At 40.0% G+C, this 23,947-nt stretch overlaps 1 protein-coding gene across 4 annotated transcripts; it reads left to right on the top strand.

Moving 5' to 3' along the window:
* The first annotated feature begins 4,549 nt into the window (after window positions 1-4,549).
* cxxc1a (CXXC finger protein 1a) lies at window positions 4,550-23,713 on the top strand. 4 transcript variants are annotated; one of them, XM_085780761.1, is made up of 14 exons: window positions 4,550-4,704; window positions 9,512-9,702; window positions 10,592-10,692; window positions 10,959-11,122; window positions 11,930-12,085; window positions 14,883-15,059; window positions 15,140-15,241; window positions 15,859-16,076; window positions 16,586-16,793; window positions 16,879-16,989; window positions 18,293-18,342; window positions 18,502-18,598; window positions 22,260-22,412; window positions 22,516-23,713. In XM_085780761.1, exons 1-14 carry the CDS (start codon window positions 4,699-4,701, stop codon window positions 22,660-22,662), a joined length of 1,881 nt encoding a protein of 626 aa, XP_085636887.1. In that variant the 5' UTR covers window positions 4,550-4,698; the 3' UTR covers window positions 22,663-23,713. The 4 variants fall into 4 exon arrangements, with proteins under 4 accessions (XP_085636887.1, XP_085636886.1, XP_085636889.1 ...); XM_085780760.1 differs by having other exon boundaries at window positions 14,883-15,065; XM_085780763.1 differs by having other exon boundaries at window positions 4,551-4,704; window positions 10,959-11,107.
* The last annotated feature ends 234 nt before the right edge of the window (window positions 23,714-23,947 follow it).

The raw sequence follows: 23,947 nt of genomic DNA, 5'->3' as shown, positions 1-23,947 counted from the left end.
TTTGACTAGAAATAAGACAAATATTCTTGGTAATTATTTGAGTTTTTGCAGTGTAGACTACATGAATTATCATGTTTTATTAAGTTTGTTTTTATGCTAATGCAGCATTACTATCTTTTCTGCTCTGTCTACTAATGTCATGTGTGTTGTGCGAAATAAATACTGAAATACTGAAATATGAGTATTAGCAGAACGTCTCTGGTATTAGTCAGGGTCTTATGCAGAATAATCCCGTCATTAGACTACTGGGGGTTTTTGTGGGCCCTACTGGGCACTGGGCCCCTGGAATTATCATCACCTTTATGGAGGTAGATTTGTGTCTTTATTATTCAATCAAAAAAAAGGTTGCTTCAATCAAAAAATATATTTTCAATCAAAAAAACCCGTTTCAATCAAAGAAAAAAAAGTGTTTGAATGCAAAAATATATTTGAGACTCAAAAAAATGCATTTGAACACTATTTTTTTTTTGCTTGAAAATGTTTTTTTTGATAGAAGTGAAGGTTTTTTTGTTTGAAGCAACTTTTTTGATTGAAGTATTGTTGTTTTGTGTTTGGGCCATATTATGGGTAGGACATTTGTGTCTTTATAATTCAATCAAAAAAGAAGTTGCTTCAAACAAACAAAAAATATTTTCAATAAAAAAATCACTTCAATCAAAAAATAAACCTTTTCAATCATAGAAAAAAATGTTTTTGAATGCAAAAAAAAATATTTGAGACTCAAAAAATTGCACTTGAACACTTTTTTTTTGATTGAAAATGTTTTCTTTGATTGAAGTAATCTTTTTTGTGTTTGGACCATGTTATGGGTAGGACATTTGTGTCTTAATTATTCAATCCCAAAAAAGTTGCTTCAATCAAAAAAAAAACATTTTCAATCAAAAAAAAATATTTTCAATCAAAGAAAAAACTGTTTAAATGCAAAAAAAAAATCATTTGAAGTGTTTTTTTTTTTTTATTGAACTTTCTTTTTTTTTGAATGAAGTGAAAAAAGTTTTGAAGTCGTTTTTTTTTTGAATCATTTTGACACAAACGTACCGCAGTGGGCGGGTGCTTCCCCATTGGTCAGACATGTTTGAGTGACAGTGTCTACACCAACGACGTCTTTCTGACAAGCAAGTCATGGTCGCCACTCGCCAGCGAGCCAGGAAGCAGTGGTGGAGTTGTTGGTAAGTAGATAAAATCGTATTAAAATGATTGGTGTCACGTTATTAGCCTACTCTGTTTGATATTTCGATTAAACATACAGCTTGCTAACTTAGCTCACGTTGACTAATTTGTGTGATGGTGTTAGATATCTGACGCCTCATATTGTCAGGCAGTTAAGTAAAGTTGGAAAGATATTCACAGATTCGGACTTCCGGGATCAATAACTTTGAGACGAAACGTTGTTCAAACACAAATGATGCCTCTTTCACATCATAATCCTACAGACTACTACCTACAAGAATCAAAAACCGATTTTTTTTACGAAAACGAGCCGTTCTCCGAGCTGGATGGAAAACATTGATCTCTATGCGCAGCCGGTAGCCGGGCGAGTGCGCAGGGACCGTCTGCAAATTGCAACACAAGAGCAAGACGCTCCGAACAAAAATCAATAGCTCCACTGTTATACAGTACAGCGACTCCAGTATTAATCAATAGCTCCACTGTTATACAGTACAGAGACTCCAAAATCACCACACACACCAAGGGACTCCTCATGGTCATACTACAACAGCTATTTTGGAGAAATGTGCCTTTTAATAATTTTGGTGATTTTTTTTATTGGAATTAATCATTAAAAACCTCCAATATTAATCAATAGCTCCACTGTTATACAGTACAGAGACTCCAAAATCACCACACACACCAAGGGACTCCTCATGGTCATACTACAACAGCTGTTTTGGAGAAATGTGCCTTTTAATAATTTGGGTGATTTTTTTTATTGGAATTAATCATTAAAAACCTCCAATATTAATCAATAGCTCCACTGTTATACAGTACAGAGACTCCAAAATCACCACACACACCAAGGGACTCCTCATGGTCATACTACAACAGCTGTTTTTGGAGAAATGTGCCAAAAACAGTGGAGCTATTGATAAATATTGGAGGTTTTTAATGATTAATTCCAATAAAAAAATCACCAAAATTACAAAAAGGCACATTTTTCCAAAACAGCTGTTGTAGTATGACCATGAGGAGTCCCTTGGTGTGTGTGGTGATTTTGGAGTCTCTGTACTGTATAACAATGGAGCTATTGATTAATATTGGAGGTTTTTAATGAATAATTCCAATAAAAAAATCACCAAAATTACAAAAAGGCACATTTTTCCAAAACAGCTGTTGTAGTATGACCACGAGGAGTCCCTTGGTGTGTGTGGTGATTTTGGAGTCTCTGTACTGTATAACAGTGGAGCTATTGATTAATATTGGAGGTTTTTAATGAATAATTCCAATAAAAAAATCACCAAAATTACAAAAAGGCACATTTCTCCAAAACAGCTGTTGTAGTATGACCACGAGGAGTCCCTTGGTGTGTGTGGTGATTTTGGAGTCTCTGTACTGTATAACAGTGGAGCTATTGATAAATATTGGAGGTTTTTAATGATTAATTCCAATAAAAAAAAATCACCAAAATTATTAAAAGGCACAATTCTCCAAAACAGCTGTTGTAGTATGACCACGAGGAGTCCCTTGGTGTGTGTGGTGATTTTGGAGTCTCTGTACTGTATAACAGTGCAGCTATTGATTAATATTGAAAGATATTAATGATCAATTCCAATAAAAAAATAAAAAAAAAATTATTAAAAGGCACAATTCTCCAAAACAGCTGTTGTAGTATGACCACGAGGAGTCCCTTGGTGTGTGTGGTGATTTTGGAGTCTCTGTACTGTATAACAGTGGAGCTATTGATTAATATTGAAAGATAGGCTATTAATGATCAAATCCAATAAAAAAATCACCAAAATTATTAAAAGGCACATTTCTCCAAAACAGCTGTTGTAGTATGACCACGAGGAGTCCCTTGGTGTGTGTGGTGATTTTGGAGTCGCTGTACTGTATAACAGTGGAGCTATTGATTTTTGTTCGGAGCGTCTTGCTCTTGTGTTGCAATTTGCAGACGGTCCCTGCGCACTCGCCCGGCTACCGGCTGCGCATAGAGATCAATGTTTTCCATCCAGCTCGGAGAACGGCTCGTTTTCGTAAAAAAAATCGGTTTTTGATCCTTGTAGGTAGTAGTCTGTAGGATTATGATGTGAAAGAGGCATCATTTGTGTTTGAACAACGTTTCGTCTCAAAGTTATTGATCCCGGAAGTCCGAATCTGTGAATATCTTTCCAACTTTACTTAACTGCCTGACAATATGAGGCGTCAGATATCTAACACCATCACACAAATTAGTCAACGTGAGCTAAGTTAGCAAGCTGTATGTTTAATCGAAATATCAAAACAGAGTAGGCTAATAACCGTGACACCAATCATTTTAAATACGGTTTTTATCTACTTACCAACAACTCCACCACTGCTTCCTGGCTCGCTGGCGAGTGGCGACCATGACTTGCTTGTCAGAAAGACGACGTGGTTGGTGTAGACACTTGTCACTAAAACATGTCTGACCAATGGGGAAGCACCCGCCCACTGCGTTACGTTTGTGTCAAAATGATTAAAAAAAAAAACGACTTCAAAACTTTTTTCACTTCATTCAAAAAAAAAAGAAAGTTCAATCAAAAAAAAAAAACACTTCAAATGTTTTTTTTTTTTGCATTTAAACAGTTTTTTTTCTTTGATTGAACTTTATTTTTTTTTTAATGAAAATGTTTTTTTTTTGATTGAAGCAACTTTTTTGGGATTGAATAATTAAGACACAAATGTCCTACCCATAACATGGTCCAAACACAAAAAAGATTACTTCAATCAAAAAAAAAACATTTTCAATCAAAAAAAAAAGTGTTCAAGTGCAATTTTTTGAGTCTCAAATATTTTTTTGCATTCAAAAACATTTTTTCTATGATTGAAAAGGTTTATTTTTTGATTGAAGTGATTTTTTTATTGAAAATATTTTTTGTTTGTTTGAAGCAACTTCTTTTTTTGATTGAATTATAAAGACACAAATGTCCTACCCATAATATGGCCCAAACACAAAACAACAATACTTCAATCAAAAAAGTTGCTTCAAACAAAAAAACCTTCACTTCTATCAAAAAAAACATTTTCAAGCAAAAAAAAATAGTGTTCAAATGCATTTTTTTGAGTCTCAAATATATTTTTGCATTCAAACACTTTTTTTCTTTGATTGAAACGGGTTTTTTTGATTGAAAATATATTTTTTGATTGAAGCAACCTTTTTTTTGATTGAATAATAAAGACACAAATCTACCTCCATACACCTTTCTCCCCTATACAACAGCCCTGATCTGCATACACTACAGACTGTATTTCTTTATTCTTCATGAATTGTCTGTCTCCGTCCTGCAGGTGTCGCTGCAGCAGCCTCCTCTCTGCTCCACAACACTCTGTTCTCCCGCGCAGAAGAAGAAAGAGGAAGAAGGAGGAGGAGGAGGAGGAGGAGAAGGAGGAGAAGGAGGATGGGGATGAAGCGGAAACAAAGAGATTTGTGCAGATTTTGGTAAAGCTTTGTGACGTGGAGCTGTGATGAAGACTGAGCTGGAGGACTGATCCTTCTTCTGTGTGTGCACATCGAACAGCTGGATGATGGTGAGTTCACAGACACATGTTCACACTGATGCAGAGGAAGAACGGCGTTTAGCAACCTGCAGCATCACACACACACGCACACACACACACACACACACGCACGCACGCACGCACGCACACATCCCTCACCAGTTAAATTTGTGCAGAAAAGTGAACGGAGTTTGTTTTGACGGTGGGAAACTGCAGGGACAGACGAGGCTGCAGGGAACAATCAGAGCTGCTGTGTCGCCATTTTTCTGTTGATACAAACAGAGAAAATGTTTTCTATGAAATCTGTAGTAGCCTAGAGCCTCTGTGTCAGGGACAGCGTAGTCCAGGTCTGTGGTCTCAGGTCGCGGGGTCTTAATCTGGACCTGGTCACTGCTGCTCAGAGACTAAAACAGTGATGTTTCCAGAAGAAGAATGAAGGGTTTATATCGTTTTCTGTTCAGGGACCATGAAGTCTCCTGTTTTTAAAATCTAGCCTATATTTTGGTTTTTAAAGATCCAGTGTGTAAAATGGGAGGAAACCGTGACATCTAGCATTCAGAATCACCCCTCCTGCATGATCTGATATCACCAAGTAATTAACAGCCCAGGAGCTGTTATAACCAACCGGTTAGGGTTAGGGTTAGTCCTGGGCTGCTTGTACTGAGACAAAGTTGTTTTAAGGGCATGGAAGTAGCTTTTTTCATGAGCTGTATTTTTGTCATACTGTCCTGACCCTTTGTATGAATTAATCCAAACATACCTAGTTTGAATCACTGTTTTGTTGACTATCAAATGACATGGTTAGCATGTGTCAGTGTCATTGTGTCTAGCTAGTACATGATGTTTTGTCATGGCTGACAGGGTGGGGACGGTTGCAACAACTGCCATTTGAATATGGAAGCACTATGCAAATGCAAATGTATAAAATGAAACATTTTTAGCTTAAAATAGGCACAATATATCTATTTTTTTCCCTCATGATGAACAGAACAGCCAGTTATATTAAACCATGAGAGACTAAGATTTCAAAATAATTCTCCAGATAACTTCCTATAATGAAATATGCAATTTGTAGTTGTATCTTATTCAATGGGACAGACGTATAGCCACGTATATTTTCCTTTTAAAATTAGAGAAAAGTAAATTTATTTGATGTCATACAGTGAATAAATCATCCAAAAGTAGAGTACATGTTTATAAAAGTTTCTTGTATTGCAAATAGTTTCATTCTTCTTGTCTCACACTGAGCTATTGAGTTTTCATACCACTGTTAACCTCTGCACATTGACTCAAGGCCTATGTTCTACGCAAAACAAAACTCCAACTGTTCTCTGATAACTAAATAATACTATAGTATCATTGTGAGACAGTGCATATTTTAGGAATACTATGTTTATTGAGACAAAAATCAAAAGTTAATTAGTGAAATTGAATGTATGTTTAATATGTTGCAACCGTCCCTGATCCGTGTTGCAACTGTCCCCACGTTTGGGGTCAGTTGCAACGTCTGGATTCTTCCATTCAAACGAATATTGTGATTGATGTGTCATATGTAACCATCTTTAAATGGTATGACTAATTAGCTGACAAATGTATGTTTAATCTATAAAAGTTTGGTGAGTCAAGTCCAAATAGTCTCTGAGTAACTGAGAAAAATGTAAAAAGTGTTGCAACTGTCCCCAGTCTCCCCTACTTGGTGATATCAGATCGTGCAACCCCTCCTAGTCCTTGGGCCAGACCAGTTACGGTATCACCTTAGTGGGCAAAACCTTACCTATACTAAGTTGTTTTTACGGTCAATATAAGTAAATTAAAATACGATAGCCTCTTCATAGGAGCAGCTTTTTATATTTTTTTCGCATTTTGTTATTTTCCCCTATTGATAGTTTTAATGTGACGTCATGGCCCGTTTGGAATGCCCCCCTGGCCGTCAAAACAATCCACTTCTCCGCTATCCACCTTTTTCCGGACGTCAAAAACGTAAGCCAGTTTTGCCGGTTTTGCTCTTCCGGTGGAATTTTATGTTTACGTTTCCATGGTTTCGGTAGTCCCAGTAAATGCATGGATTTTTTTTTTTTCCCCCAATGAAAATCTGTAAAACGCATGGATCATCACAGCAGCTTTTAACAGTGGATATCACACAAATTGACATCCGTGTTAAAAGCCAGTGTTAATAGATCCATGCGTTTACCGCAACTATGACAACGACTGAAAACCATGGAAACGTAAACGTACAATTCCACCAAACCGGCAAAACTGGCTTCCGGTTTTGACCATAGATGACGTTCGAAAACTTGTGGATAGAAGACAGTAACCCTACGTCACGTAAAAGGTCACGCCCCCTCACCGGTGAAAACAAAGGAGAAGTCCTCCGTGTGTTCCATAGGCACTAATACAAAAAACCACAGTGCCAAAGAGTTGTTGTGTGGTATATTGTTCGTTGAACAACATAAAAGAACCGAACATCAGATTTTTTCTACTCCCCTTAAGAGAGTGGGACAGGAAAAGAAGAGATTTAATGGCTTCAGGCCATACGAAGAATGGACAGAAATGGCAAGCCGTGGGACCAGGCTAGTCCATATGTGCTTATGTGGTAAACCATTCCAGGGGGGGCAACCACCATTCTGAAGGTCCGCTAACGTTATCCCGAAATTTTCTGAAGGTTCGTTCCAAAAAATGTTTGTGTGGGCTAAAAAAAAATTCAGACGTTACGAGTTTCGATCACTAGCCGCCCGCACCCGAGGCAACTGTCTCCGGTAGGATTTATGGACATACATTCCCTAAATCTTTATTTTTTTCGGTAAAACGAGGTGATATAGCTGTCTGCCTGACAAACGTTAGCTATTGCAGGAGGTTTCCAGGCCGGTTAATGTTAGATAGGCCAAATCAAGACGGACTACGGCGGGATTTGTATTTACCGCCAGTCAAAGCCAGCAGTTTGTTTTCACCGGAATGGGGGCGTGGCCTCACTTGCTACTGTCATCTATCCGCTGGCTTAGGACAAGGCAGAAAAACACACTGCTTCCTGCTGCTTCAAAATACTGGTGTTATGGTCCAACTGGTGTCTGATTTAACTGGTTACCGTACCGAACAACAGCTGTGCTGATACCTATGCTATCTTAGATGATGGATCGGAGTGCACAATGTTGTTACCTGCTACAGCAGAATATCTGGGCTTGGAGGGAGAGCCTTAGCAACTTGAGCTTCGTACAGTGAGGCAACAGACCGAGAGACTTGAAGGAAGAACCTTAGATTATCCACTGAGCCCTGAGAAAGAAATACTTAATTGACAGGACCTTCACATCCACCACCTTTTGTTCACATTTTGTTGATCTGCGTTAATCATTCATTGTTCAGTTGGGACTGAACTGATATCTGGATCCAGTGTTTTAATGTGCACACCACATGGTTGTTCTGTGAGCCGGTGTTACCACCACCACCATAAAGCAATCAATCAATCAATCAATCAATCAATCAATCAATCAATCAATCAATCAATCAATCAATCAATCAATCAATCAATCAATCAATCAATCAATCAATCAATCAATCAATCAATCAATCAATCAATCTATCTATCTATCTATCTATCTGCTAATTGAAGCTTATTTACACCTATATTAGATAAATTACTTGAAACACTACCTAAGGTTTTATTAGGCTACAAGTCTCTGTGGCTGGCCATTAGTTCAAACACACCCAAAGGAGAGGATATGATGAAAGAAAGATGATTTCCAGGGAAGGCACTTTTTTCGTTTTTGAACAGCAACAGTCTATTACTTTACTGTAAGAGGTGATAAATACTATAAAGATGTCAGCAAGGTCTATCATATCACAACTTAATCTAGGGGTGTTTAGGAATAAAAAATCACAACTAGAATTTGCCTTCCCAGGTGATACCGATATGTGAAATTTTGGGTCTTGGCCCAAGGACTATCCCGTCGGCAAAGTGAAGGTGGCCTGCAAGGATGAAAAAACTTGTTTAGCAAGACTGGGACAACTGAGTATTTCAGGAGCATGAAGCGATGAGGTGAAGATCTAAACCATTTTACCATATGTCTGCTGTTTATTCCTCCTTCTTCCTTGGTTTATTTATGAACGCGAAACTCTTGAAACGAGCTCTCTGGTTGGCTGGATTTTCTGTTCGGGCTGCCGTACAAACATGGCGGCGCAAGATGGCAACACACTCGATTATACACTTAAATACAAATATATTCATGGGTAGTATATTCACATTTTGCCAATAAACCTTGTTAATTATTACACACTGGACCTTTAATGTTAATCCAGTCCAAATATGTGGACCTGGTCTGACGTGTCCTTTAATCAGTCTGTTCAGTTGTGATAGTGTGATAAACTTGACTTTTTTAGGAGAGTGGCCATGTCTGGATCAACAATTCCACTGATTTTCTATAAATATCTATTGATCATTGTAAAGTCTTTTTTCCCCTCTGTCAGGATGCTGTAGGAATGATGCCTGTGTTTTTCCAGTGATCTGATTGGTCAGTAGTTTGGCTGTTGACAGGTTTTACTCTGATCCTCTAAACTTGTAGGCGTTAGGTGTGTCAAGTTACCATGTGATGGTGATTTATAGGTGAAGCGCCATCGCAGGATTGAATACCTGATGTTACCATGGTAACCTTAACTCTGGCTTTGTAGTACAGGTCTCTGGTCTGATGTGGTCTCTGAGAAAAAAAAACTGTCAAACTAGTTCCAGGTGGTGATTGTAAACAGGTTTGAGCTGGTTTTGTTCCTTTTCCACAGATGGACACAGTGAATCTTTGTCATCCATCATCAGGTTTCCTGTCTCTTTGTGTTTGTTTCTTTGTGGTGTCAGTCTGAGGAGGCAGGGGAAGCAGAGCGAGGCCTGGAGGAGGAGGAGGAGGAGGAGGAGGAGGAGGAGGAGGAGGCAGGAGGAGACGGAGGTGAAGACGATGGGGAAGAGGGAGGAAGAAGGGTTACCAAGGAAATCCCCAACGGTCCGGTTTACTGCATCTGCCGGAAACCAGACATCAACTGTTTCATGATGTAAGTAAAGTTTATTTAGATCTCAGAGTGAGGACATGGTCCATACTACAGGAGACACTAACCTGTCTGTCTGTCTGTCTGTCTGTCTGTCTCTATGTCTGTCTGTACCCGTCTGTCTGTACCTGTCTGTCTGTACCCGTCTGTCTCTCTGTCTGTCTGTCTGTCTGTCTGTCTGTCTGTCTGTCTGTCTGTCTGTCTGTCTGTCTGTCTGTATGTCTGTCTGTCTACCTGTCTGTCTGTCTGTCTGTCTGTCTGTCTGTCTCTATGTCTGTCTCTATGTCTGTCTGTACCCGTCTGTCTGTACCTGTCTGTCTGTACCCGTCTGTCTCTCTGTCTGTCTGTACCTGTCTGTCCCTCTGTCTGTCTGTACCTGTCTGTCTCTCTGTCTGTCTGTACCTGTCTGTCTCTCTGTCTGTCTGTACCTGTCTGTCTCTCTGTCTGTCTGTACCTGTCTGTCCCTCTGTCTGTACCTGTCTATGTGCACCTGTCTGTCTCTCTGTCTGTGTGCACCTGTCTGTCTGTACCTGTCTGTCTCTCTGTCTGTCTGTACCTGTCTGTCTGTACCTGTCTGTCTCTCTTTCTGTCTGTCTCTCTGTCTGTCTGTACCTGTCTGTCTCTCTGTCTGTCTGTACCCGTCTGTCTGTACCTGTCTGTACCTGTCTGTACCTGTCTCTCTGTACCTGTCTGTCTGTACCTGTCTGTCTCTCTGTCTGTCTGTACCTGTCTGTCTCTCTGTCTGTCTGTACCCGTCTGTCTGTACCTGTCTGTACCTGTCTCTCTGTACCTGTCTGTCTGTACCTGTCTGTCTCTCTGTCTGTCTGTACCTGTCTGTCTGTACCCGTCTGTCTCTCTGTCTGTCTGTACCTGTCTGTACCTGTCTGTGTGCCAGAGGGTGTGACAGCTGCACTGAGTGGTTCCATGGCGACTGTATTGGAGTTTCAGAGAAAGCAGCCAAAGCCATCAGAGTGTGGTACTGTCCGTCCTGCAGAGGTCAGTCTGCTTCAGTCTCAACATGACGTCTTCCTTTAGTTTAGATGCTGCTAGCTGTTAGCTGTTAGCTGTTAGCTGTTAGCTGTTAGCTGTTAGCTGTTAGCTGTGTGTTAGCCTCCAGAGGTTTGCTTGTTGTTAGTTGTTTATTAGCCGTTAGCTGTGTGGCAGCGTTTAGTCGTGTGTCAACTCTTTGTTTACCATTAGCTGTTTGTTAGCTTTTAGCTGTTGGTTGTGTGTTAGCAGTTAGCCATGTGTTGTGTCTGCAGACAAAGACCCGTCTCTGGAGATTAAATACCGTCCAAAAAAGACCAAGGAGAAGGAGGAGAAAGAGGCGGCACCAGAGGGAGACAGCAAACCTGACAGAGATGGTAGCTCCACCCCCCAACCCAAGATCGACAAGAGGCGGGGCTCACAGGTAACCAATCAACAGGTAAGGGCGAGGGCGGGGTCATTCTGATTTTACATTACATTACAACAATGCATATAACCATACATCAATAATTAGTGGTCTGAGCTGGGAAGGGGTGAATAAGTAAAAATTAAAAAATGATAAGAAAAGAACAAAACAGGACAAAACCTTATCAACAAATGAAGAAATATGTGTCCTTGAACATGTTAAGTCCATTCAGTCTGGGACCTTCCCCCTCTGGATAATTTCACTTAGATCCAGCAGGTAATCCATTAGAAGCCGCCATATGTACATAAAAGTTTTGTCATTTTCTTTTAACTTGGCACTTTGTCTTTCCATAGGAAAAACTCTAAATGATTTTGTACCACTGAGTTACAGTGGGAGGGTTCTCACTGATCCAATTAAATAATATACATTTTCTGGCCAAAATTAAGAGTTTATTGATTAGTCTTTAGTGTTAATTTTGTCAACTAAAACTTTAACGAAAACTTTTCGTTGACAACCCTTTATTCCGTGACTAATTTGTATCGAGAGTGTAAATTTAAGAAGTACTGACAACTAAAACTAAAACGAAATATCTGTTCATTATGAACTAATGAATAAAAATGTGACGAAAACAGTATAACAAAACTGTCAAATGACATCAAAAGACTAAAATGAGACTAAAACTGATTTCCATGGACTAAATCTTTACTAAAACAAAATGTGACTTTAACTAAATCCAGTCTTTGGTGAGTGACTAAGACCAAAATTAAATCAAAAACTCTTGTAAAATGAAAATGTTTTCACATCCATAACTCTGCCCTGAATCTTCCTGATGTTTTTTAGATCAAGCGCTCAGCCAGGATGTGTGGAGAGTGTGATGCCTGTCTGAGGACGGAGGACTGTGCTCAGTGCGACTTCTGCAAAGACATGAAGAAATTTGGAGGTCCAAACAAAATCAGACAGAAGTGTCGACTCAGGCAGTGTGAGGTCCGAGCCCGGGTGAGTCGTCAACATCGGATGAATGTCATGTCATGGTAATAATAATAATTTCAGACAGATTAGGAATTCATTAACTAGCAGTGCAGCTATGATGTTTTTACACTGTATGATTCTCTCACACATAGACTATTGCTTAACGAGCTGGTCGTTGGCATGTGCCACTGCACTTAAAGCAGAAGTAAGTGATATTTTTGTGTTAATATAAGTCTTAAATAGTTATATCTTCCAACAGCAATCACTTACATAGAGTGTTTGGACCGAAACACGGGTCTGTCAGTCACTCTGATCTGCTCTGAGCCGAGGAGAAAACTTTTCTCGTATCCTACAATTTTTATCCAATGAGGAGAGAGAACGGCATGCAGGGCTGTGTGTGCAGCCAAGGGATGTCGTGAATGTGGTGACGTAGGGACGAGGACTGTTATGGTGCGTTCAAGGCAACTCGTGTTTTTCCGACCTGTGAAGTCGTACCAGTTCGATCTGGTACGAGTTCACCGGTCGGAAGTTACGAGTGGCCGTTATAGTGACTTTCACAGGTGAAACAGGTCGGAAAAACACGAGTGGGTTGCCTGGAACGCTACAAAGTCGTAAGTCGTGACTTGAAGCTGTAATTTACGGTTTCAAAAGCCTGCCTGGAACGCAGCATTAGCCAAAACGACCGGATCGCTTACTTCTGCTTTAAACCAATAGACTCTCTCTATAAAAAAAAGCCCTAAAAACTTTGGATAAAAAACCTGTTTCGTTCCACATCTGTAATGTTCTTAAAAAACACAACTTTTTAAAGGACAATTCCGGGCGAATTCAACTCTGGGGTGTATTTTCATATCATTTTAGGTCTAAAAGAATGAATCTGAAGATTTTCAGTTTAATCGCTCCTGTTTTGCGGTAGTTGCATCTGTCCCCGCGTCCCCACGGCAGCAATGAATGGGAGTGGATGTAAGTTCCGCTGTTTAGGCTGTTTCCAGCCCTCAAAGCCGCAATTTTTTTCCACAGACAGCGTCAGATGGCGACTCAAACATGCACCGAGAAGTTTATTTACTTCAAGCAAGCCGACATGTTTGTAAAACTAGATCTAATTCAAAGTCTCCCGGAGTCTCGCGCAAGACCCAGTTGCCGTGCGCGGTGTGTTCACATGCAGTGGGAAAAGCTACCGTTTGTGTCATAAACACAGGAATATCAACTCTTTACTTGCTTCAAGTAAAAAAAACTTCTCGGCGCATGTTTGAGAAGCCACCTGACGCTGTCTGTGGAAAAAAAATGTACACTTCAAGCAAGTAAAGAGTTGATATTCCTGTGTTTATGACACAAGCGGTAGCTCCCACTGCGCCTGAATACACCAGCACTGCAACTTCGGGCTCGCGCGAGACTCCGGGAGACTTTGAATTAGATCTAGTTTTACAAACATGTCGGCTTGCTTGAAGTAAATAAACTTCTCGGTGCATGTTTGAGTAGAGCGGAACTTACATCTCCCATTCATTGCTGCCGTGGGGACGCGGGGACAGATGCAACTACCGCAAAACAGGAGCGATTAAACTGAAAATCTTCAGATTCATTCTTTTAGACCTAAAATGATATGAAAATACACCCCAGAGTTGAATTCGCCCGGAATTGTCCTTTAAGTTTTCATTGCTTCAAAACTTTTAGAATAGCTTGTTTTATGTTCAAATGTCTCCACGGTCTTGCTCCACCGCCACTAAAGGAATTTGTCAGGAAAAGGTCTGTGAGAGGCATGAGCACCAGGGCTTGTGATAGAGGTGATTGTGATATTCCCCGCAGGCGCACAACGTTTGGGAGGAATGTGTTGTCTGTTGTGGGGGGGGACATCTGGAACAGTCTTCCTCCACAATAAGGGATTGTCCTACATATTCCTCATTTAAAGGAAATCTTAAGCAGTGGCTTAAAGGGATAGAAGCATTTTTTTTAAAGTGGGGTTGTATGATCTACAAATAGCCCCTAAGTACTTTAATTGCAGTAGAAGACTCTCTACACTCCTCCCATTAGCAACGCCAGCCCATAGCCCTGCCCAGAGATTTACAACATACAGTGTTGTGAATGGACCCAAAGAAACGGCCTATTTTTGCGGCCTAAAAGAGGTTTTACCTGAAAAAAAAAACACAGTTCCATTGTTCGCTATAACATAATTTTTTCCAGCCCTTCAAAGTGCAGGAAAAACACAGTTTTTATTTGGACCTAACCAACTCACGTATCCCTCCGCCGAGGGTTAGCGCCCGCCGATCAGCAGTTGGTTAGGTCCAAATAAAAACTGCATTTTTCCTGCACTTTGAAGGGCTGGAAAAAATTATATTATAGCGAACAATGGAACTGTTTTTTTTTTTTTCAGGTAAAACCTCTTTTAGGCCACGAAATTAGGCCGTTTCTTTGGGTCCATTCACAACAATGTATGTTGTAAATCTCTGGGCAGGGCTATGGGCTGGCGTTGCTAACGGGAGGAGTGCAGAGAGTCTTCTACTGCAATTAAAGTACTTAGGGGCTATTTGTAGATCATACAACACCACTTTTAAAAAATGCTACTATCCCTTTAAAAACAACCAAGTGTTTGACCACTAACCGGTGATCGTATTCTGTCTTCTGTATTTTAATTGTTTTCATTCTATGTAGTGTATTGTTATTTGTGTTTTATTTATTTATTTATTAGGGACTGCAGATGTAAATTAACTACACTGTTATAATCTGGCATATTTACTATTGTACATTAATATGCACTGTCCCTATTCAAATAAAGGTGTTATTATTATTAATCCTATGATGGATATTGATGATTTTTCTCGTCTGTGAGCAGAAGATGCTTCGGGTAAAAGACGAGGAGATGAGCCGGGGCAACGGCAGGGGGCGGAGCCTGCCCAGGAAAGGGACTGGGCACCAGACGGAGGAGGAGGAGGATGAGGAGGAAGAGGGCTTCAGTGAGAGCGAGCTGGAGCTGTACGAGCAGTACAAAGCTGCCGGATACAGAGACCTGGTCAGTGTGAGTACACCTCTTTGGCCAATCAGCTGTCAGAACAGGTACTTCCTGGTGCGTGACGTGTCTTTGTGTCACAGGTGTGGCACAGCGAGGACGAGGACGCTCAGTCGGACTCGTTGAGGAAGAAGGCGGTCAAAGTGAAACACGTGAAGAGAAGAGAGAAGAAGCCGGAGAAGAAGGTGAGGATGGTGACGATTAGAGGACTGATGATGTCACCAGAGATGGACAGAGTACTCTACCCCAGTACTTGAGTAAGAGTACAAATACTACTGGTCAAAATTTACTCCGTTACAAGTAAAAGTAGCTCAGTCGACATGTTACTCGAGTAAGAGTAAAAAAGTACTTGCTTTTAAAGGTACTTGAGTATCCAAAAGTACATGCTTTTAAATGTACTTTAAGTAAAAGTAAGAGTAAGAGTACATTTCTTATTTTTCACATCAATGAATTACTGAACTCTTTGAAAGCAGCTGCACTGATGTGCTGCTTTTAGGGGTTAGGGTTTCCTTCTTTGACAAACACAGCTTGTGTCCAATAGGATTTTAGAAAAAAAAGAAAGAAAGAGCAGACCTGAAAGAAACGAGTACTTTTCAGCCTTTCTAGAAATTAACTTGAGTAAAAGTAAAAATATTTGTCTTGGAAATGTATTCAAGTAAGAGTAATAAGTACCAAAGAAATCTAATACTCAAGTAAAGTAAAAATCCTCTGGATATGTACTTAAGTACAGTACTCAAGTAAATTTGTGTAAAAAACTGCATGTCACTGACCGTGTCCCTAACACACCTCACCTGTCTTGTAGAAGTCTGTGTCCGTTCCCAAAGAGGAGGTGAAGCCGCGGCGTCACAAAGCCAAGCAGCGGCACAGAGAGCGCGTGCGGCACAGTGAGCGAGCGGGCGAGGGCGGAGTCAAGGAGGCGGGCAAGGCCACGCGCCAGTGTCTGGGCCCCGGCTGCGTGGAACCGGCCAGGACCGGATCCAAGTACTGCTCCGAGGACTGTGGCATGAAGCTGGCCGCCAAGTCAGTCTCAGCAACCGCACAAACACATCAACACTACGCTAACACAGTAGCACAACATCACGTCAACAAAACAACATCAACAAGTCGACACAATAACAACACAACGTGATCACAATGTCAGTACAACGACACAACATTTCTCTCCTGAAATAATTATGGAACACACTTACTGTATGCCCTTTGGAGATATTATGTATTTTCATATATTTTTTTCTTCTATCTATTATTATTTTATTAATTGAAGTTAAACATTTTTGTGAATGTGTTTTTTATAAGCACCATGATCTCCTTGTTGGCTTTGCTACAATTAAAGCTTTCTGTTCTATTCTATCCATTGATGTCAACACAGCATCAACTCAACAACGCAGCGCAACATCAATACATCAGCAACACAGCATTAACAAATCAACACAAAACCATGAACCGTGTCCTGGAATCTGGAGAAGGACTGATGTTGACTTTCTCTGTGTCTCTTTGTTTTCGTGTCTGTCTCTGTGTCTCCGTCCCAGTCGTATCTATGAGATCCTGCCTCAGAGGATCCAGCAGTGGCAGCAGAGTCCGTGCGTTGCCGAGGAGATGGGGCGGAGACAGCTGGAGCGAATCAGGCGGGAGCAGCAGGCGGCGAGGCTCCGCCTCACGATGATGGAGAAACGTTTTCATGAGCTTGAAGGCATCATCGCCAACGCCAAACTGCAGCAGGTCCAACACCACGAGGAGGTGAGACACCCTGTCTGTCTCTCTGAGCCGTCTGTCCCTACCCATACCGCCTCTCTCTCTCTGACCTGTCTCTCTCCGTCTGCAGGTGACTGAAGGTGATGGCGATGACACCGACCTTCAGATCTTCTGTGTTTCCTGCAGTCACCCCGTCAACCCCAAGGTGGCCCTGAGACACATGGAGAGGTGCTATGCTAAGGTCAGTGTAGAGACAGGAGACAGGAGACAGGACAGGTGTGTCTGTCCATGTCTCTTAACTGCAGAGCAGCTCTGAGGTTTAAGACCTCTCTCTAAGTTCAGTATTGACATTGATAACAATGTCAATGTCGGTTCATGAACAACCGTGTTATAAATAAACGGCTGCTCCTTTTTTCAGTAACTAGTAGGGCTGGGACGATATGCTTTTGCCGATTTTCTCGTTTTTTAGTCATAGTTAGTAACATTTATCTGCACACAAATACTGTAGGAGCCTATAAATTAACATACTCCATTATAAAGTGAACTTAAACCCTTTTCAAAACCTGTACTCTCTGTATGTAAAAAAGGCTAACAAATGCACATTGCACAATATTTAAAAAAAAAAAAAAATAAAATTAAATAAAATTTAAAAAAAAATCGATTTTTGAAAAAAAAAATCGATTTAAAAATCGTCAAAAAAGATATTGCGATATTTATGTGAATCGATTTTTTTCCCCACCCCTAGTAACTAGTAATCAAAAAAGTTACTGTTCCCCCCGTTAGAACGCTGTTACCGTTACTGACCATGTAGCAGGCTGTCTCAGCCATGGGAGCTCTTGGGAGGGGGAGACCACGCATAAGAGCGCGTCCACACAGACCCGGGTTTAAGTGAATCCGCAACGGAACGGGTCCCAGGGTGGGAAAATCTCAGAATGCTGCCCCAGTGTTTTTGTATAGACGCCCAAAATGGATCTTCTGTGAAACGATGATGTCATAGCCCCCACCGCTCTCACCTGTCACCTGAGCCACAGCGCCAGACGTTACAGTCCATGGACGTAACTTAACAGCAACATCAGCCGATTAAAGCCTACTGAATACTGAATTTGATGGATGATAAGTGTACAATATTAGTAATAATGTTTTATTCTAGTAAGTGTTAATTTCATATTCAGTGTTGAGTTTCATTACATACAGCTGAATTTAAAAGTTCCATGGGGGGAGGGGGGTTAAATTGACAGATTTGAATATTTTATAGAAATGTAACACAATAGTTACTTTTCCTGGTTACTAACTCAGTTACTCTTTGGGGAAAGTAATGAGTAACTATAACTTATTACTTTACTCACCCAAGTTACAGTGTGTGGCCAACACATCAGTGAGTGATGTCTACAGGGACACCCTGGACCAGGGGACATGTTTACAGCTTGTGTTACACCTCAGGATGAGACTGACTGAAACACTGACCAGACCTGTCTGTCTCTGTCTCTGTCTCTGTCTCTGGTCTTCTCTGTCTTCCTGTCTCTATCTGTCTCTCTGTCCAACAGTACGAGAGTCAGACATCGTTTGGTTCCATGTACCCAACACGTATAGAGGGGTAAGACCACCTGTCTGTCTCTCTGTCTCCTTCAAAGACATGATGATTCATGATGCTGGACTAAAACCCATCTCTGTGTCTTTTCTCTGATGTCTCTGTCTCGTGTCTGCCTCCCATGTCACCATCTGTGTCTCTGTCCCTCTTGTCCTTGTCTCTCAGAGCCACCAGGTTGTTCTGTGATGTCTATAACCCTCAGAGTAAGACGTACTGTAAGCGGCTGCAGGTCCTGTGTCCTGAACACTCCCGAGACCCAAAGGTACCACTCAGCACTAATCATATATGAATGTAGAATGTATGTCTAATGTATTTCAAACAGAACGCTATGTTTTCATTCACCACATCAGTTACACATCTTTTCAGTTTCATTTCATTTCTGTTTAAATTAATATGAAGACTCTGAAAAAAAACCAAGATGTCACCACCACAGAAGAAGAGTCCCTTCCACTGCATCAGGATTCTGCTACGTCAGCACTAACATACATAGATTTTTGTACATGTTTTATTGGTTTTTTTAATCAATAAACAAACATACACAAGACAGGACCAAACAAAAACAAAACAAGCTGGGAATAACATACAAACTAAAACAAGGTGAAATACAATACAATAGGAGCTCAGTAAAGAAAAATAATCCAGGTTTTTTTTTTTTATAATACATATATGATTATTATAGCAGAGAGATTAACATTAATGTAATCAAGAAATGGTTTCCATATCATCTCTAGGGCATTCATTTTGTAGTGCAAGAGACAGGTCAGAAAGTCCAGAGGTTTATATTCCATTATTGTCCTGAGCCATCCCACAACTTTATATATATATATAATCTTACTGGTAAGATATGAAAAAGATGTGCAGGTGAGGTTGGAAACCCAGAAAGGTTTATAGAATGACCTCACCTTGACCTAACGAATAATTTAAACAAGTAAATAAGTAAGGGATAATGTATAGTTCGGAGGTTGTTATGGAGAAATAAACCCCGACAGGTTGTATGGAACCCCGACGCGAAGCGGAGGGGTTTCATTCAACATGAAGGGGTTTATTTCTCCATAACAACCGACCAACTATACATTATCCCGCTTATTACACGGTTTACGAGTGAAATAATTAATTTGAAACATAATTCTGATCAAAATACGACTTTCATTGATTTAAAATTGCATAATTTAGCGAATCTGCAAGACCGGTCACTTCCGCTGTTTTGCCGAGCCTCCTCCCGTTCGTGCATTTGAAGCCTTTGATAATCAATCAGTGGATCGATAGATTACCATACACGTGTTACGATGTGTGTATTGTGTGTAGTCGTATCTGTCATAAACAAGAGATTAACTTTACTGTTTACGGGGTGCGTTTGTGTCGCGGAGTCGCGGTCCGACCGAGACGAGAGGAGAGCTGTGACACCGGCTCTGATCAGCAGGTTTGGTTTCCAGCAGCGATGTGGAAGGAGCCTCCACTCTCCTTGTAACAGGTTACAAGTCATTTATCTAACATCACTGTTAGTCCGAAGCTGTTTAATGACGGTAAAAATGAAACACAAGGTAAATATCCTGCATAGTTTATCTTTTCTGTGCTGCGCTGATCAGAGCGCCGTCCCTAGCAACGGTCTGTTATACTTGACGACGGTCCGTTATACAGAAATAACAGACCGCAGAACACAGCGCTGGACCAATCAGAGAGCAGCATTCAATAGAGCCGTGTAATAAATCATATTAACATACCTTGTGCGAGGTAGAGAAGATAAATTATTTTTTTATTTTTTTATTTTATTTAATTATTTATTTCGGACATGTTAATTGAATCAGACTTCATCACACACAATTTCAGTTACACAATACAAGCAACATGACCGAAAGGGAAACGGGAGAAGCATAAAGCTTATCAGGTCCCGAAAAGAATTAGAAAATAAAACAAATGATCATCTAATATGACTTTAAGATGTTAGGAGCCTTCGCCCATGGTCCGGTCCAAGCTATTTGGATTTTTTAATTTAGAGGCTTGCTGTGATGCCACCATCAGGACAATTGTCTTGTTGTGTCATGTTGAGGACATCTGACATTTTGATCTGTCATCATCATCATCTCCCTTGCTGGGTCTTGAACCCACAGCCTCTGACACCAAGAACCAGCTCCTAACTCGCTGAGCTAATTGGCTGGTAGTGAGACCTGCTGTGTAGCTTCATTTATCCACTCAGGGAGTCAGTGCCCGGGCAGCTGTTGTGATGAAATGGTCAAAATGTCAGAAATTCTGTTATCTAAACAAAAATCTGTTAATATATGAATTGCATCTAGACACCATGGAAATGTTGGTGATATGTTTTTAGCGATAAGTGTTTTGCTTCACAAGAGAAAATCTGAAGTTTAAAATGACATTCTTACATTGACTGCAGTTGTTCCCATGAGAGCAGAATTTAAAAAAAATCAGTTTTTGAGATAAAATTCTGATATTTGCCAAACTTCATCAACCATGACTCCAAAATATTTTCATTTTTTTTTCAGGAAGATTAAAAATGTATTTAGCAGGAATTGGATGGTATGTGTTTACAGTACTGTTTACAGTCATACGTTTTCATGCACTGTAGGCTAAATTTTTGATCAATCAAAAATCCGAGAAACGAGTTTTGTGGAGGACAGTCTGGAGATGCTCTGTAGCAAGTTTGGTGACAAAAATTGTGGGAGGAGATAGGTTTAATAGGTTTTAAACAGAGTGATGGACTTCATAATTTGTAATAAGTTTAAGTGAACAAAAGTTTCAGCAGTATTGGGGCTACAGTTTGGTGAAAGTTTCAAAACTATAGCATGTACTGTTGCTTTGGTAGGAATTTTTAAAGTTTTTAAATTTAAACGCTTATTGTATACATGGGCACATGTCCTTGGAGTTGAGTAAATCTGGCATGGGGTCGAACATTTCTGTAAAGCTTGGTGAGTTTTCGCCCATGGGAAGTATGACTTTCTCGAAAGGAGAAAGAAAGAAAGAAAGAAAGAAAGAATTCCTAGGAATACAATAGTGTCCTGGCAGCTGAGCTGCCTGGACCCTAATGAAGAGGCTTTATCTGAGATCCAGTGCTGAAGAATATTTTTCCTGGCACAAAATGTCAAGATTATACAGTTTTTTTCTGTTATATATCAGTTAAACGGCCACTGAAAGACCCAGAAGGAGGGAAACCGGGTCCAGTTCAAGCTCCTTCTTCAGAACCTTCTGTATTTTCATTAAGACATCACTCCAATACTCTTGTATTTTAACACAGAAACAGAAACAGCGAGTACAATCACCAATTCCTGTCTTACGTTCAAGACAAAAAGGAGAGACATCCTTTCTGCATTTGGAGAGACGGTTTGGGGCAACATGTGCTCTGTGTCTTAAAGACCGGGTGAACCAAGAATAAATATGTGTGTGTGTTATGTTTATAATACCACAGGAAAACATATTATTAACCACTCTGTCAAGTTTGAAGGACTAAAAAAGTTGTTAAGTATATAATAAAATCTCTGAACTTAAAATAACGAAAAAGATAATTTCTTCATATGCCATATTTTTCCATAACTCGATTGAAAGTCATGAGGGTAGGACCATCAGAAAGATCACCCAAGGACATTACGTTTTTTTAATTTTTAATTTTTTTTAATTTTTTTAATTTTTTCTTTCTTTTTAATTTTCTGTTCAAACTCCTCAAAAAAGCAACACAAGGTCACAGCCTTCCGTAGTCACAAAACACAACATAGAACACAACACAATAAAAACTAAAAACACAAAAATATGTAAAGGACAAGTAACGTATGTAAAAAAAAATAGAAGTTTTATTGACATGAGCATCATCAGTCACAGCAGTGCTAAAGCAATGCACTGACTCACAGGACAGAACATGGTTAAAGATTTTAAAAAACGCAGTAAACTGAAGACAGATTCTCCTCTTGGCCCTTTAGGTCCCAGCTGATGAAGTCTGTGGTTGTCCTCTTGTCAAAGACGTCTTTGAGCCGACTGGAGAGTTCTGCCGTGTCTCCAAGAGGAAGTGTAACAAACATTACTGCTGGGAGAAACTCCGGCGAGCCGAGGTGGACCTGGAGCGAGTCCGAGTGGTAACGGCCAGATCTAAGCCTTGTCCACATTGTTAAGGTGAACACCACAGCAGTGATGATGATGTCCATCATGTGTCCCTCTCTCTCTCTGTCTCTTTGTCAGTGGTACAAACTGGACGAGCTGTTTGAGCAGGAGAGAAACCTGAGGACCGCCATGACCAACCGAGCCGGATTATTGGCTCTGATGCTGCATCAGACCATCCAACATGACCCCATCACCACTGACCTGCGCTCTGCCAAGGACAGGTAGACAGGTGGACAGGTGGAGACAGACGGCTAGAGACAAATAGGTAGTCAGGTGCAGACAGACAGACAGACAGGTATCCCCACCATCCTGGATGCATTTTTAAGTATTGCCTACTTTAAATATGTGTGTGAATATTTCAGCCTCAAGATGCATTGTGGGAAGCAGAGTTTAGAAGCACATTACATTCACCAGGTCTCATGATAACTACAATTTGGAGACCATATCGTCTCTGCAATCTTCAGTTAATAATAATTTACAGGATATGAGACAAGGTCCTATGAACCTTTCATTTTCCTAAATATGAGATAAAGATGTAACACTGAAATAACTCTATCTATGAGAGAATAATACTGTAACTGTGAAATCGGAATCTACTAATTATGATACATTTTCATCATAAATATGAGATTTATTATAAATATTTTGTAATTATAATTTTAAAAAAAATAATTACTCTATAATAATGTCATAATTATATTGTTGTGATTATGAGATAAAGAGCTCGTAACTCTGAATTATCTCACAGTCATGACATCATTTCAGTGACTGTGAGATACTGAAGTCATGATTGGTGGTGAATGTGATGGTCTTCCTCAGCAGTTTTTCCACACTCATTCATCCTCTGGACCTGCTCTGACGGGTCCTGGTCTGACAGCAGCTCAACTAAACACATCATTTATGTGTCGACTCTTAAATAACAAACAGTATTAACACTCAGCAGTAAGTTCAAATCTCAGGCCAGTGATAAATAAACACTACACTACCAACAACCCACTGCAAACCAGCCAGAGCAGGTGGACGGTGATCACACTTCAGTGAAGGTGAAGGTTGGTGATTCAGTGATTGGCTGTCAACAAAGTGAACACTACGTGAACCACATGCAGCTACAACTTTAATGTGTTCCGTTTTTATTGCACTTATTTTTTAAACCTGATGTTCTTTTTTTCTCTCAGCATCATTTTATATCAGTGTTTTTATACTTTGTATTATTTGATCATGTTATTTTCTACATGTCGCTGTGTTCAAACTGATGTTACATTAAAAACTGATGATGTTTTAAGATTGCTCTGGATTTTCATTTCATTTACAAAAATGTTGAAGATTTTTCTGTGTGATCAATATAGGCTATGTTTTGTAAATATACACAATATACACATTTCTCATAATTTCTTTAGTGGAACAAATCTCGTGTAAAACAAGAGAAATACTTACTCTATATTATTGTACAACACCGAAAAAATATATAAAACTACAAAGAGACTACCTAAATAATAGTAATAACACTATG

Source organism: Trachurus japonicus, chromosome 7 (genome assembly GCF_045865225.1).
Source record: "Trachurus japonicus isolate A0001 chromosome 7, Traja_1.0".
In the NCBI taxonomy this organism is placed as follows: domain Eukaryota; kingdom Metazoa; phylum Chordata; class Actinopteri; order Carangiformes; family Carangidae; genus Trachurus; species Trachurus japonicus.
Note: the sequence above shows the minus strand (reverse complement) of the source record. Positions and strands in the feature narration are given on the sequence as shown.